The sequence below is a fragment of the Harpia harpyja genome, chromosome 3, assembly GCF_026419915.1.
Source record: "Harpia harpyja isolate bHarHar1 chromosome 3, bHarHar1 primary haplotype, whole genome shotgun sequence".
NCBI classification, from domain to species: domain Eukaryota; kingdom Metazoa; phylum Chordata; class Aves; order Accipitriformes; family Accipitridae; genus Harpia; species Harpia harpyja.
In genome coordinates, this window is record NC_068942.1 from 73,264,603 (window position 1) to 73,279,106 (window position 14,504).

A 14,504-nucleotide genomic window follows, 5' to 3' on the forward strand; every position below is an offset into this window, starting at 1 on the left:
TGAAGATAGTGCTGCGCAGCATATCGCAAGGAAGGACAACATCCATACAGTATGAATTTGCATCTATCTGATAAGACCTGGGATGAAGAGCCCAGGATTATGTTACACCACGCAGAAGAGCCAGCCACGTTTCTCTTAACGTAAGAGAACATAAGCAGGCAAGTGAAAATGCAACCCAAGTAGCTCCGTAACCCTTCATATTCTCTGAAAAGCTGCCAGGGTCTTGATAAATGCATTATACAACCTCTTAGACTATAAAAGTGTTTAGATATCCTGTAAAGTCAAGTCCAACAGCTGCAATAACTGTTATGCTGAAGTTCAGTCAGGAAAGGCTTTCTTGTAGTTCAGGCTCATTTGCTTTTGTGACTAAGAAACAAAAAGCACAAACCCAAAAAGCCTATCAAATTATTTTTCTACGTACCTTCAAATCTCTATAAACCACATTCTTCTCTGAATGCAGGTAATCCAGCGCTGAAACAATCTCAGCTCCATAAAACCGAGCCCGGTCTTCAGAAAAGACACGCTCTCTTGACAGATGGAAAAACAACTACAAGAACAATAATTTGTTACCTTTAGATTGCACATTTCTGAGCTATGTCTCGCACTTTGCAGCCCATCCTGCTTGGAATGTGATACCGCCTAAGAGAAAATCCCTTCCCATCCTCACCCAGCTGTGTTCCCAAATGTGTTAAAAAGCATCATAAATTAAATGATTAGACAATTATATCTCATACTCACAGATGCACACTTAAAACCAGTTTGTGTGCTACACATTCTTGTATGTACAGAAAATTATAAAAACTCATTGATTGAACTACAATTGCATATTAAAACTACAGCTTAATGCATGATTTAGAGACATGTTAATATTCCAACTTTCCATTCTTGACTAACAGTAGTTTGCTGTTTCTAGTTCCCTCCAAAGTAATGCATGCTCACAATATTCATTAAAAAGTGTTAAAAAGTTGTCTGAAGAGCAACTAGAAAGCAACCTTGCCTTCTTGAATTACTAACTGTCAGATTACAATATGTTGCTGTCATGTAAAATATGAACCTACACCCAAAAACTCTATTCTCTAAAAATGGAGTTAAGAAAATTAAGAGTCTTAATTCTTAATATTAGTTAAACCTGCAAACAGCTGTTTAACTGGGACAACTCGGATTAATTAGAATTGCAAACATGGACCTTAGCTAAATAATGTCAAACAGAATTAGTAGTAGTACAGGAAAATCCTAAAGTATTAAACATTATTACATTTCCCTTACCTCCCCTCCATTAGCATACTCCATAACAAAACACAAGCGATCATGTGTCTGAAAGGAATACTTTAAAGCCTGAAACAGATTTAAACCAAGACTTAGAAGACAGATCACACTGACAGTTATAAAAGCATTTTAAATAGAATTTCAGAAACATAGACACACATGAAATTTTCTATTGTAGTGGACGTTTTGTCCTTGGATCTTATATAATACTTACACTTTCCTGTTGCAGCTGAGGACTGATCCACTGCCAACTTATTTCATTAAATAAATTTAAACATTAAGCAATCCCCTGCAGAAGCTATCAGTAACACCTATAATGCCGGGAAACAAAGTCCTGGCCCATTAACAGTGATACAAAATGTACCAATAATAGCTCTGAAGTTTCCTCCCCAGGCCACAAGCTCCCGCAGTTTCATCCCACAGACAAGAGGCCACAACCAAACCCCAGAGCACAAGGTTTTACTGCACTGGCTATAAGCTCTCTTACATGAAACACATATATTTACACACACCAGCACCCTGGCCTCTGCCCTGCTGCTTCCAACTGCTCCCCATTGACAGCCTGCCAGAGGATTGAGCAATGCTGCCATCAATTTGTGAGCAATTCACAAAAACAGACCGGATGGAGGGTGTGATGGAGCGTCACAAGGTGCCTTTGTACAGTCCTGTCACATGTATTCCTGTGGCAAAAGTAACAACTTGTTTGCTACAGTCTTAAGTTTTTTGGTCATAACCCAGTCTCCTAGCTGACTTCTCAAGACAGCCCTTGTTTTGGATATTTGGGTTTATGAAAGCATTAAAAAGAAAATACCGCATATGATATCATCGTCTTCATTACTAGGGGTGGCATTTTTAAACCAGTCATATTTTTGCAGAGAAAGGGAGGATCGGGTTTTAGACATGTCAACAAACATTTACTGATTATACCCAATACAGCCAATATTTACTTCCAGAGGCCACGCTTAAAAGGTCTAAATTCCAGTTAAGCCCTTGTGTACCTGGATGAAAGAAACAACCGGGATCCTACAGAGGTCTCTTAGAGGGCTTAAGCGGTTGGAAACAATTCAGAGCTGACTTGTAATAAATACTAGAAACAAAATCTTGAGGTGGAACTTTGGTATCTAAACTCAACCCAGAGAGACTGCTGGTGTTGGAGGTCTAAACTGAGACTATGGTTTGATTTTACAGCTAAGCCAATCCAAAAGGAAAGCAGCAGATAAAACATGGTCTTGCTCTTCCCTGTCCCATCCCACATGCTCCCACCACTACCCTTTGGCTGGCACTACCAGTGCTCTGATTCCATAGTAAGCTGCTTCTGGGAGCTTAAAAAAACAACAAAGGCAGTCAAAATTAAAGGGTTTTTCCCCCACTCTATCTTCTTGAACTTTTTTGTCACAAGATCAGGGTCACCCTGATCTCTGATACAAAGAGGAGACTAAGCATTTGGAGGACAACGAAAGCAGATACTTCTCTCAGAGATAGCAAGCCATTAAATGGGTGAGCCATAAAGTCAAACCACACCCTAAAACACTGTCTTCAAGAGGCACTGAGGACCTGCTCTGCAAGAATCAGAAGACTTAAAAAAGCATTTTAATTTGTGCTTCCCAAAAATGGAAGGGTACAAAAATACACAGCCACTCTGAAAACACAGATCTCTGATGTATTATATAAATAATAAAAAAATAAGGAAAGTCTTGGTTGTCACGATGTTAAGTTACACTCAGCAGAGAGAGAAATGCTTACTGTTAAGAATGGATGCCGCGAGTTCTGTAAAACACGGTTTTCTGTCAGCGTGTGCGCTACTTCATCCTGAAACACAAGCAGAAGGAAATCAGCAAAGTGATTCCTCAGATCAGGGGTCCATTTCAAACACCAATGGAGCAATTCTTTACAAGTACTCAGAGAATCCTTGGTATGACTTTCCCAAAGGCTGTATCAAGGGTCAACCACATTCCCAAGTTTCCCATCTACCCACCTTTGCTACAATAACTTCCTTCTTCAGAATTTTCATAGCATAATACCGTCCAGTTGCTTTTTCTTTAACTAAAATGACCTTTCCAAAAGTGCCTTTTCCCAGTAGTTTAAGGTATTCGAACTCATTCATGGTCTGTTAACGATACAGATAAACAAGAACTGAATTACATGAACTAACAATAAGTGTATCATTCTCAGACTAGAATTTCTCATTCACGTGAGAATACACTGCATATGTTGCATATGTGTTTTTTTAAATCCTTTTGCTTAGTAGAATTCAATCAAGGACACAGAAGCCTAACGGCAGCTACAACTCAGAGTGACACGTAAGTAGCCAGCCCCATGAGTGTAAAACCACTGACATGACACAAGGCTGGCACACATACTTGGTGATGACACTAGTAGATGGCTATCTTTTTTTTTTTTTTAAACTTCATTGGTTTTCCCAAAACTGAAACTTATGAAAGGAAGTGGGGATGACAGTGGTGAGATAAGGACACAAAGAAGTGCCTTGGTACAATCCACACACATAGCATTCGCATGGGAAAAGGTTCTATCAATTCTTTCTTACAAGAGCAGGTGGGAACGCTTTGGAAAATGGAAACACAAACAAGAGACCACAAGGAGATAGAAAGAAGTGAAGGGAGGCTGAAGACAGATACCTAAAGGGGCTCCACAGGGCAAAGATCTCCTCTGGCACATACTCCTTTCATGGAAGGTCGTTGCTGAGCTGACCCTGTGCATTTAGACAATGCTGTGACTGACGCAAAAACCCAAAGTCTAGGAACACTATGGACAGACACACAGCAGCTGTCTGGGAGTTAGCCTAAACCCTTAATCCGGAGCAATTAAATCCACTGGACCCACCCTAGATCCTGCAAATCCACTGGAATATCTTTGCACCAGCCTGCAAAGAGTTTACACAGTCACACGGTCCAGCAGGAGCTATGATTTCAGGCTCTGTACCACAGAAAAAATAGGCAAACCAAACCCAGAAGTGAGTTGGCCTTGAAAGCTATCCAGTAAGGACATCTGAACTCAGAACTCCAGTGGACCCAGACAGGCTTTGCTCAGCACAGAGCTCAGCTGGTACCTGCTCAGCTCAGACAATCGTTTCCTCCAGAAGCTGCATCTACAACCAACTGTGAACTGTTATGGGAACAGATGCGTGTTGATGGCTATTTGTCTACATTCGAGAAGACCTAAAGAATACTGTTATTCCTGCTACGCTGACTTACCACTTTGTGTTTTGGCTTTGTCATAGAAACTTCCATTTCTTCAGCACCTGAATTATCACTGGGAGAGCCAGATCTAAAATCCATCATCTCTTCCTCTTGTTTCTTGAGGCTGTCTGCTACTGTTTGGATGGCTTTTGTCCATTCTTCCCTGGCAAAATATAAGCAAAGACATTCATTACTTGTGACTTTGGATTACTGTCTGCCGTGGCAAGAGTCACCAAAGAATACAGAGTAACTAATGTTCTTTGATGAATCAATGCAACATACAATGAATTATGTGCATTTTCAAGCACTATAAAAATGCATTTTTAAGAGCACTTTTAACATACATCTTTATTAATCGTACTAGAAACAAGAGACAACTGAAGTCCTCCCAGTCTGGATACAGTATAAGGCTTTTCAGACAACAGAATTTCTAACAGGCATTCAGTCAGCAGCTCAAGATATGACCTGGTAATACAGAGATTTACATAACAAAAACAGACTTGCCAAAACCAAAAAGCAAAAGGCTCCCATGCAGCACAAAGCAATTAAACACAGCTTCTCCATTCTTATGGTGCATTGAAACACATATATCCAACTGCTGGGGGCACTATGCCACCTCTTCGCACACATATCCTGAATTTTAATGGCAAGAGGTGTTCTAGAAGGTATTAAAGCCCAGTATACTTAGGTTATTCCTCTGTTGTAAAGAGGATGACAGAAGTACAGCAATTCCTGTGTATATTTTCGCAGAATGTCAGCAAAAGCAGTGACATTTTATCTTGGGCACAGGTCTTGGTTACGATACAAGTTTCCACAGCTGTTTCAGCAATGGGTGCTCTAATACTGACCCCTTCGACTCCCATGGAGACCACTTCCACTCCAGTGTCCTTTGGGAAATTTCACACCTTTGGAAACTAGTGAAGTGAAAGTTCTTGGCCTTCATTTCACTGCAAATTTATTGAACGTAAAGCATACAACTTGTAAGGGCTTACGGGGTTTTGGGACAGGCTTTAAGACAAACAGGGGCTGAAGACATGTTCAGTGGACTATGTGAATTTACCATGTTTTACTATCTTTTGTATCTGTGGGGAATGGGATGTAGTGGTTTAGTTGGTATTTTCTGGGCACTGGCTAAACTCTTCTCCCAAGGACACCCCAGGTAAAATACTTCACTGCTACGGCAGGAACAGAAGTAGCCAATGCTGAACAACTCTATGTACAACCCGCAGTGAAGCCATGCCATCCTAATCAATGTCAAATTTTTCACTGGTTCTATGAAATTGTTAAGGGGGGGGGGGGGAAGTATCTGAACACGTGAATTTCAGTTTGTGACAGATGGAAGAGGCAGATCATTTCCCAGAGGAAGCAAAGTCCATGGGAAAAAGTACCCAACATAAGATTCTAATAAAACCTGCACCAATTACACATAAGGTCTTTCCCACCCTGTGCATTTTTTATTTTGGATTTTGTCTGAACGTGCACTATCCAGCCCTGTCTGGGGCAGCAAGGTAATGCTAAACGTTCTGAACATTCTCCCTATACTCCCAGCACAGACTACTTCATTTACCATCATAAACACATTCCTTTATTTACTAGTCATTTTTCATATTCAGAACGATTACAAAAAGAACTTTTTCTTCTGTGTTTTTATCTCTCCATCTCTCTCAAAAAAGAAATGTTGGTTTTAAAGGCACAGAGAAAGCTAAAGGCATATCTACCTTCACATCTTTTTTAAGATTTGTTACTGACTTGATTGAGATCTCGGCCCTCCTGAAATGAGTATCTTTGATTTCTGGGAGACCAGAACCTCACCCTCGGCTTTTATGTCTCAAGCATACACAACAAAGGTGACTAACACTCCAAGCCCTGAAGTGTCACAAAGCTGACTTAATTGGCTAGGAGGGAACAAAACAAGACTGAAACAGAATCTTCCCCCCAGTGGAAACTGTTATTCACTCCCTTTAGGGTCACTGACCACAAAGCTACTAAAAGAAACAAGGACCAGTTTCTTTTTCTTTGCTTTTAATTTGATTTCACCTTCCTCTGATCATTGTAACAGAATCAAAACTAATAAACAGGAACCTTCTTTAAATCAGGGCATGCAAAGGCTATGGAAGAAAAAAGCAAAGATTATTATGTAGAATTTGCTGATCTTAAAAATAAACATGTGCCAGTATCATATCTAGGGAGGACAAGGGTTTTAAAATACCCCTTCCCCTAGGGCAATGGTACTGGAATAATTTAAGTCCAGTTCCTGAAGAGCAAGTAAATATTTAAATACTCTGTAGTTGTAGAATAGCTGTGCTGGAAAACTGTTCTCTCAGGAGGTAAGAGATCAATTCTCCAATGATGAGAGCACAGGATGCATGCTCTTAGCTTTGTTTCCGAACAGCTGAAACAGAAATCTGCACCTGCAGTAGATAACTATCACTTTTATTATCTAATTTGCATAAAACATTAGCAATCAGCAATGATACAACTAATTTTTTTCCTTTAAAAACAAGGTGTCTAAAAAGACTTTAAAGGGTCAGTATTCTGATACAACTCAACTTTGCCTGAATCTTTGTTTCACTGGTGCTCACCCTTCCAGAAATTCCCAGGTCAGAAACCCTTCATTTCACATACCACAACATTTCCAGTGAGAAATGAACCTTAAGTTTCCAGAAATAACTACCTGTGTGCTGGTACACACCTGCACCTGTCCGTTTTGGATACCCAACCTAGCAACACTTCATTTATAAGTACTACTCAAAATCCACTCTCTGAAACACCCTTTAAGGTACCTTTTATACTGGAACACGCACTAAAACTGAGGCGCTCAAAAATTATGTGTCGCTTTTCAGTCTAGACGTACATCATCCGATAAATAAGAGCTTGAGCAAAGGACTCGCTATTAATGCTGAACGCTTGCATCTGCTTTTGCAAGTAGTTTATGTATTAAATATGAATGAAACATACCGCTCCTCTGGAGTCTCCACATGAAATGTTCTTTCAATTACTGTGGTCCACTGGAGGCATCTAATGATAAATGTGTTTGGTTTAGGTCGTTCTGTCTTCATCAGCTGGCACTCTACCACAATCAAGGAAGAAAGAGTCATGGTACATAAGCAGGTTTAAATAATCATTTGTCTTTATTCTTATCTAGCAAACTGTTGCAATTAATCAGCCATAGAAATCTCTGTAAATACTTCTTTAGGAGACTTGAGACAATTTACTGTGTTGATGAAACCAATAAATAGCTTGGGAGATAGTCATCTAAGCAGCACCAAAATCAAATTCTGCTTAGAACGGCTCCACATTTGGTCTGCCCATAGAGGTAAGTAGAAATGTGATGTGATAACACAGAAGCTGTTCAGACTCAGGTCCTACATTCCAAAGGTCATCCAGAGCAGAGCACACAGACAAAGTCAGCTGATAACGCAGCAATTACATCCACTGAAACTGAAGCCAAACCCCCACATTCCCTCCCTTTGACTTTCCCGACGTAAAACCCTGTCCTTGGCTTTCAAGGAGTTGCTAGAGAGCATGTTTGGTCATTTTGCAGCGACCTGACGATTAGACTCAGCATTTCCAATCCTCAAACACTAGAGGGAATATCAAACTGCGGAGGCACCCCCAGAAAAGACCCTGTTCAGAACGCCTTTGGGACAGCTGCCGCAGAGTCGGATGCTGTACGGACAGGCAGCTAACAGCTTCCATCATTGCCAGTATTTAAGCACAACCCAAAAAGGCTACAGAAGTACAGCCACATGCAAAAAACACTGCTTCCTTCATAAAAATGCTCTCTCAAAAGCTGAGCATTAATTATTTTTTTTTAAATCACACCTACTATTTTAAGCTTCATAGGATGTTATGAGTATTTATTCTTCAAATTTAGGCCTGAAAATGCACCTGATTAAGGGTACACTAGCTATACTAAAAGAGAGGCTCTGAAAAACAAAAGAAAAATCAATTAAATAACAACAGAAGCCAAAACACCACATTTTTCAGATTTACATTAATAGAAAATCTAATGCTAATTAAACAGCTCCTGTTAAAGGAATGTCAAATTAAGAAACAAAGTGAGCAGGGCTGGAGGAGGGGAAGAGAGATAACTGGGGTTTTTTTTCTTATATTAAACTCTTTTCCTTGCAGTTAATAAAACAACAAGCTTGCTATTATTTGGTCTTCGGGTTCTAAATCAACTTCCAAGTAAATAAAAAGGCACCATGAAGACAAGAAGAAATTTCTGCTTACTGCTAGAGCTATGAACATCCTCCACCATCAGCAATGTGCAAGTCAAGGACAGAATCCATCCAGAATAACAGTGCACGTTACTAAGGCTACACTAGTATCGTTAGGTTAATTTTATTATTGTGATAATTTAGAATGCTCAGTTTTAAATTCAAGCTCTTAATTAGCACCAAGATAAAATATTTACCGCCAGTGGTTTTGGGCGCTGTATTTTTGGCAATATATTTCATGCCTCATTTGGTACTGGAATTATAAGCTTTTCAATGAGTAACTTTACATTTTTCATGACAAGAAAATCTAATTTTTCTTTAATAGCACGCTGAGGCTATACTGCATCCTACTAAAGCACTGCAATTAGATAAGAGAAAGTTTATTAATGAGTCATGAAAAGGTTTTAGTGTGATAAACGGCACTCCTTCATTCACCGAGATTAAAGAACTTCCACACAGCGACGCAGCCGTGCTTGCAGAGTGCCGTATTTAGCCTTCCAGCTACCTCCATCCTCTTTCACAGAATGGCAACGAAAGCTGAACACAACTGCACAAGTCGGCGCATCCCAGTAAGCCCTGTTCTGATAAATTCAGCTCAAAATATCTCGTTCCTGCTCCCAGATTGCTCACCTTACCTTAGCTGCTGCTCTTTTTCTTTGTTGTTGTTGTTTGTTTGTTCTGTCTCCCATTTTTGTCTGCTTAACGTGATTAGATTAAGGCTGGGGTTGTTCTTTATGAGCCTGCACAATGCAGCCCTAATAGATACTGAATTTGGCTGAAGACTCAAAGAAGAAAATCAGACTATTTCTAACCTCATGCTAATCCAGAGCTGTTCTCCTGTACTTACCCAGAAGTACAACATTATGAAGAAATAAACTGACTTTAGATTCACATTTAGTGCCTCAGATTAAGTATTCTGAAGTAGCAGCACAGATATTTAAACTAGCCATGAACTCTAAAGTTTAACCATTTAATTTCAGCATAATAAACCACACAAGGCATTTTCTGTCATAGAAGGGGACCAATTAAACATCACCACTTTTCCCCTAAATCAGCACTGTCCATTGATATTTGTTAAGCTTGCTGATCCAGCAATCTTTAAGGCATACAGCAAGATGAATAATAGAGATTTGTCAGTTAATAACCACTATAATTCAAGTATGTCACATAGAAGTGTTTTGTTTAGTGAACAATATGCTGTCTAATTACCCTGCTCAATCATAACAGCACATATCAAGAAATACAAAAGGCTTTATTTTTAAATTGCTTTACCAAAGTGCTGTACCACATAGGTTTCAGAAAGTTTGAAGCTACCACTTAGTTCTCCCCATATACAACAATTCCATGGATTTTATCAACAAAACAATGAAGCAGTAGGGTTTTTTTCTTACTTTTAAAACTAGCTCTGTGCTCTTCACCATAGTTGGCAAGCTAGAGAAGCACCAAACTTGCCTTCTGTAATCGGGTACCGCAACATGCGCCACTACAGCACAGCACAGCACAGATACAGATCAGGTCTGATTCATGGCATGTTGGGGATTCTGCTATAGGAACATTCACATTTGAAATACGGGCCAAGGGTCGCTTACCCACTTCCCCACTTCGAAGACAGTTTTTCCTGTCAAACAGGCCAACATAAGTATTTGCCATTTGCAACAAATTAAATACTATAAACAGCAGCCTGTTAAAAATGATTTAAATTGCTCTAAAGAGCCTCGATTCTTTCCTGGCCTTTGGTCTTTTAAAGTAAGTAGGACAGAGAAATTGTTCCTAACGGGAATAGACACTAAGGCATTCAAATGTAAATTACCATTTTGTATTTGAAAGACACTTAGTATTATCCCAGTGACTTTCTAAAATGTCACAATATTTGCTTCCCCAGCACTTAAGGTAAAAGGCAGATTACTTTCGATGAAAGTGTCAGATTCTGCTCCCTATATAATGACATCACTCTTAAAACAATAACGTCAAGGAAGAATCCTTCCCATTCCTGCTTTGGTTTCTTTAAGGAAGCAGATGGGAAGAAAAAAAATAAGTAAATCGGGCAAGAAGAATGATGAATAAATAAAACTTTGGATAGGCCAACAGGAATATTATGTTGAAGTGCTCCTTTTCTGCTAGCACCACTGGATAAATTAGCCCCCAAACAGCTCAGCATGGCAAAGGCAAGGAGCTGGGAGCCCTGAGTTACAGACCTGGACTAAGGTGGCCCCTAGTAACAGCAGACAAAAAAGTCTGTTCACTAATCTAGCCATCTCATGCCCTCTGATAAATGCTTGACTGCAGACACGCAGTCCTGTCCCAAAAGGAGCACTCATATTGTTGAGCAATTATGTTTTCAGCTGCACAACAAAACCACCACAGTCCACCCTTCTTTTTGACAGTCGGAGAAATAATCCCTTCTTTCTAACAGAATAGCCTCTCTCCATGTGGTTTTTCACAATATACTGCTCTTCTCAGCTATATGGTTTTAAAGGCTTATAACCTAATAGGGAGACATACATGATAATCCAAGATTACAATCGGCATGAAGGCTACTTATCTCACAGATTTACAACACAGGCTCTATGGGTTATTTATCTGCAGGGTCTCTGGAACAGAACTATTTAGTTACAGGCTTTTTTATTCCTTTTGCCTTACTAGTGGTGAGGTACAGAACATGAACACAAATATGACAAAAACCACAGTTAAATGCTCAGGCACCATCCTTCAGAAGTTTGGGGTTGTTTGTTTGTTTTTTTTAAATAAATCACCAATAGGTTACTTCCAGGGAGAATAAACTCCTTAAACATATCATTAAATTACAAACATAGATATATGGCTATTTTAAATGGAAGATTAGGTGGAGAAAAAGGTACTTTAAAGGTGAGCCTCTCTACCTACCCATGGGGGGCCCTAGAAACAAGTTTTTGAAGATGTATTATCAAAACCCTCACAGACTGAAAGGAAAAGGCGGGTATAGGAGAAAGAAGAGACTGTCAAGCACATGGAAAGCATGCTCTATTTATTGCTAATACTTTCTTCATACCTGTTAAGGGAAAAGACAGATCATCATTAGATGCTACCTTCTTTCACTGTTTTCTCCTGAATTGAGTATTTCCTACCTCTCATGGGTTGACAAAATCACTTAATATGAATTTTATACTACAAGTAAGAAGAGTCCCCTATTCATGAGAAAAAAATCTTTTACTTGCAAAGATAAAAAAGCCTACATTATTTTACAGCAGAAGAGGGTAAAGATTTTAATCAGAAACATGGGACCACTTCCAAAGAACAGACTGACACAGACAGCCTGCCATCTCATTAAAAAAAAAAAAAAAAAAATCTAGTTCACTAATTAACAAAAAAGTCAGGAGGACTATCATGGTGTCTTGGAAAAAAAAAAAAAAGAATTTTAACAAAACTTTTAAGCTAAATTCCCCCCACCTTTCACTGGCAGGAGGCTTCTACAGGCTGCCTCTGCAGTGCAAGGCTGTGTTCTGGCCTGAGCCTTCCTCCAAAGGCAGCTCAAGTTCACTCATGCTAACTCAACAAGTTAACCCAAATGAAAGTACCAGGCAAGCAGGTTCAAAGGCAAAACTTGTGGTGCAAAACACATCCAAATGATACAAGTGTGGAGGGTACCCAGAAGGGAACCGCACATCAGGTGCTGGCAGCACTGCATGCCAATGCCTACATAAGAAATTAAATCCTGGTGGGGCAACAGCTGCTTCTGTGAGCCCAAAACCACAATAATGATTTCTGGCAGTGAGGCCCACTCCCCCAGTCATCAAGGCCTTCCCAACCTGTCACTGGTTCACCAGGCAAGAGCCACTGCTAGGAACATCCTTCCACCCACCACCCTCCCTGCAATCCCTCTTACGGGGGCTACACCTTACTCTATAGGCATGTGTCTTGTCTCTTTCAACAATGCTCAGATACCATGGTAACCAACTTGTTTATCTATAAATGCCAAGACTGATGGGCTCAATCTGCCAAAAAAAGCACCATATTCCTGTTGTGAAAACCGATTCAAGTTAACCCATTCTGAAGGCAACTTGGACAAAGAGAAGGCAATGGACACATCTTTTTTTACTCCTTAGCACTGAGCTGCAGTAAATAATTATCATAAGTAACAGCAGCAACAGAATAGAAGTGTCCTGCAAAAAGTGCATTTGTTAAAAGCCTCTGGCTACAGACCAAGTACTGAATTAATTTATGAATAAATGGCGCTCTGCTGCTTTTCTTTACCTTCTTGATCCATAAGGAGATACCAGTCTAAAGAGGGAAGTACCGTGTCATTACCAAAATGAAAACACTACGACAATTCGCTCTCTAAAACAAGACAAAAAACGCCAAAGCACTCTTGGCATCCTGCACAGAGGCACCAGGCAACAGCATGTCCATTATTTATTCCCATCATCAGTCAGAACAGGTATATGTTGCTACCAGCAGAAAAAAATGAACATTTGCATTAATTCCTAGCACTGCCCAGCCCTCTTCAGGCCCAGGATGTTCCAGAATAAATCTGCCTGCTTAAAGGTTAACTATAAAGATGAACCCCATGTATTTCAAGCTACTCTATAATGAAGAGAGAAAGCCCCTACCCTTCTCTCTGCAGAGCTTCGCTTCCACTAGTCACCAGGAACACGGAACAGATCGTTGTTAATAACAGGTGCCACAATGATCTATTTTTAAGTGGTGGAACGAGACATAGGCAGATCATGAGACAGGAAAGATTAAGAACAGGAGAAAATAAAAGCTGGAAGTATACAGCGAAAGGTTAAAAACATGAGCAAGAAAAGGAAATGATCTTCAGAGTCTTCTATCACATCCTGTGCTGCAGCACCTGAGCAAAGTCGGAAACGTTTGCATAGGACAGAATGCAGAGGTTAGGAGATGTTATTATTTCCAAACCCTTTTGTTGGCCCTAATAGAAGAAATATGGGTTTGTGCTCAAAATTAAGAAAAACTGAGTGTGTTTCATTAAAACCAGTACTCACTCTGCATTCTCTTATGCTAACAATCAAGTAACTTTGACCTCTGTCAAAGCCACTTGAACCCAGATCTGGTGGCAGAACAGAGGCTGAAACACTTCGGCTGCGCCTACCTGCCAAGTACCGAGACACATGCCTGGGTTAATTTTCATTTTAAAGCAACTTGCTGAGTAACAGACATAGAAAATATTAACAAATAAACTTGTTTTATTCTATAACCAGAAACAGTGAAAAAAAAAAAAACCCAAAACCCAAAACAAACCCCCAAAACCCCCAAAAAACACCTGCAAAAAAAGGCAGAGCATCAAACCTCCACATCCCAGTCATTCCTGAGAAACATGGGGCAGGGGGGGTTCATCTCAGATAAACACATTTAGTGTTTAGATACATTGCTCTGGGCAGATTTGAATGTTACTGATGCAGCTTACCAGCACTATGACTACAAGATGACATCAACCCCAAACTGGACAAGGGAGCAGGTAAAAACACTTACGAGCTACTGAGAAGTTATTTAAAGGTGACTCCCGCTGGTCAACATCCTGCGGTCGTTCCTTGTAGCCAATGAATGTGCCATCGTTCTTCAAAAGAAAATACCGCGGCCTCCATGTTTTTATGTATTCTCCTGGAAAGAAAGGATGGACAAAAGAAGAGAACATCAGAAAACACCCCAAAATACTGACTCACCAATATTATTTTTTTTTAATATTGAAACTATATGTCATCCTGACATAGCAACAGTTTTAAGAACATTCAGTTCATTCTGATACAAACAGTGGAAAAATACAGACACTGAATCAGATATTGCTAGTGATATTAACCATAAAAATGGGACTTCATAAAAG

The 14,504-nt window shown here is 39.8% G+C and overlaps 1 protein-coding gene across 4 annotated transcripts in view; it reads right to left on the reverse strand.

Moving 5' to 3' along the window:
- Positions 1-14,504, reverse strand: part of AKT1 (AKT serine/threonine kinase 1) — a 76,184-nt gene that overhangs the window by 22,145 nt on the left and 39,535 nt on the right. For all 4 annotated transcript variants that reach the window (XM_052783352.1, XM_052783350.1, XM_052783351.1 and 1 more), the window contains 7 exons: positions 14,156-14,284; positions 7,422-7,533; positions 4,479-4,626; positions 3,242-3,373; positions 3,010-3,075; positions 1,267-1,335; positions 422-547 (listed from right to left, as the gene is read on the reverse strand). In XM_052783352.1, coding sequence (XP_052639312.1) covers positions 422-547; positions 1,267-1,335; positions 3,010-3,075; positions 3,242-3,373; positions 4,479-4,626; positions 7,422-7,533; positions 14,156-14,284 — 782 coding nt within the window. The remainder of the gene's footprint in view (positions 1-421; positions 548-1,266; positions 1,336-3,009; positions 3,076-3,241; positions 3,374-4,478; positions 4,627-7,421; positions 7,534-14,155; positions 14,285-14,504) is intronic.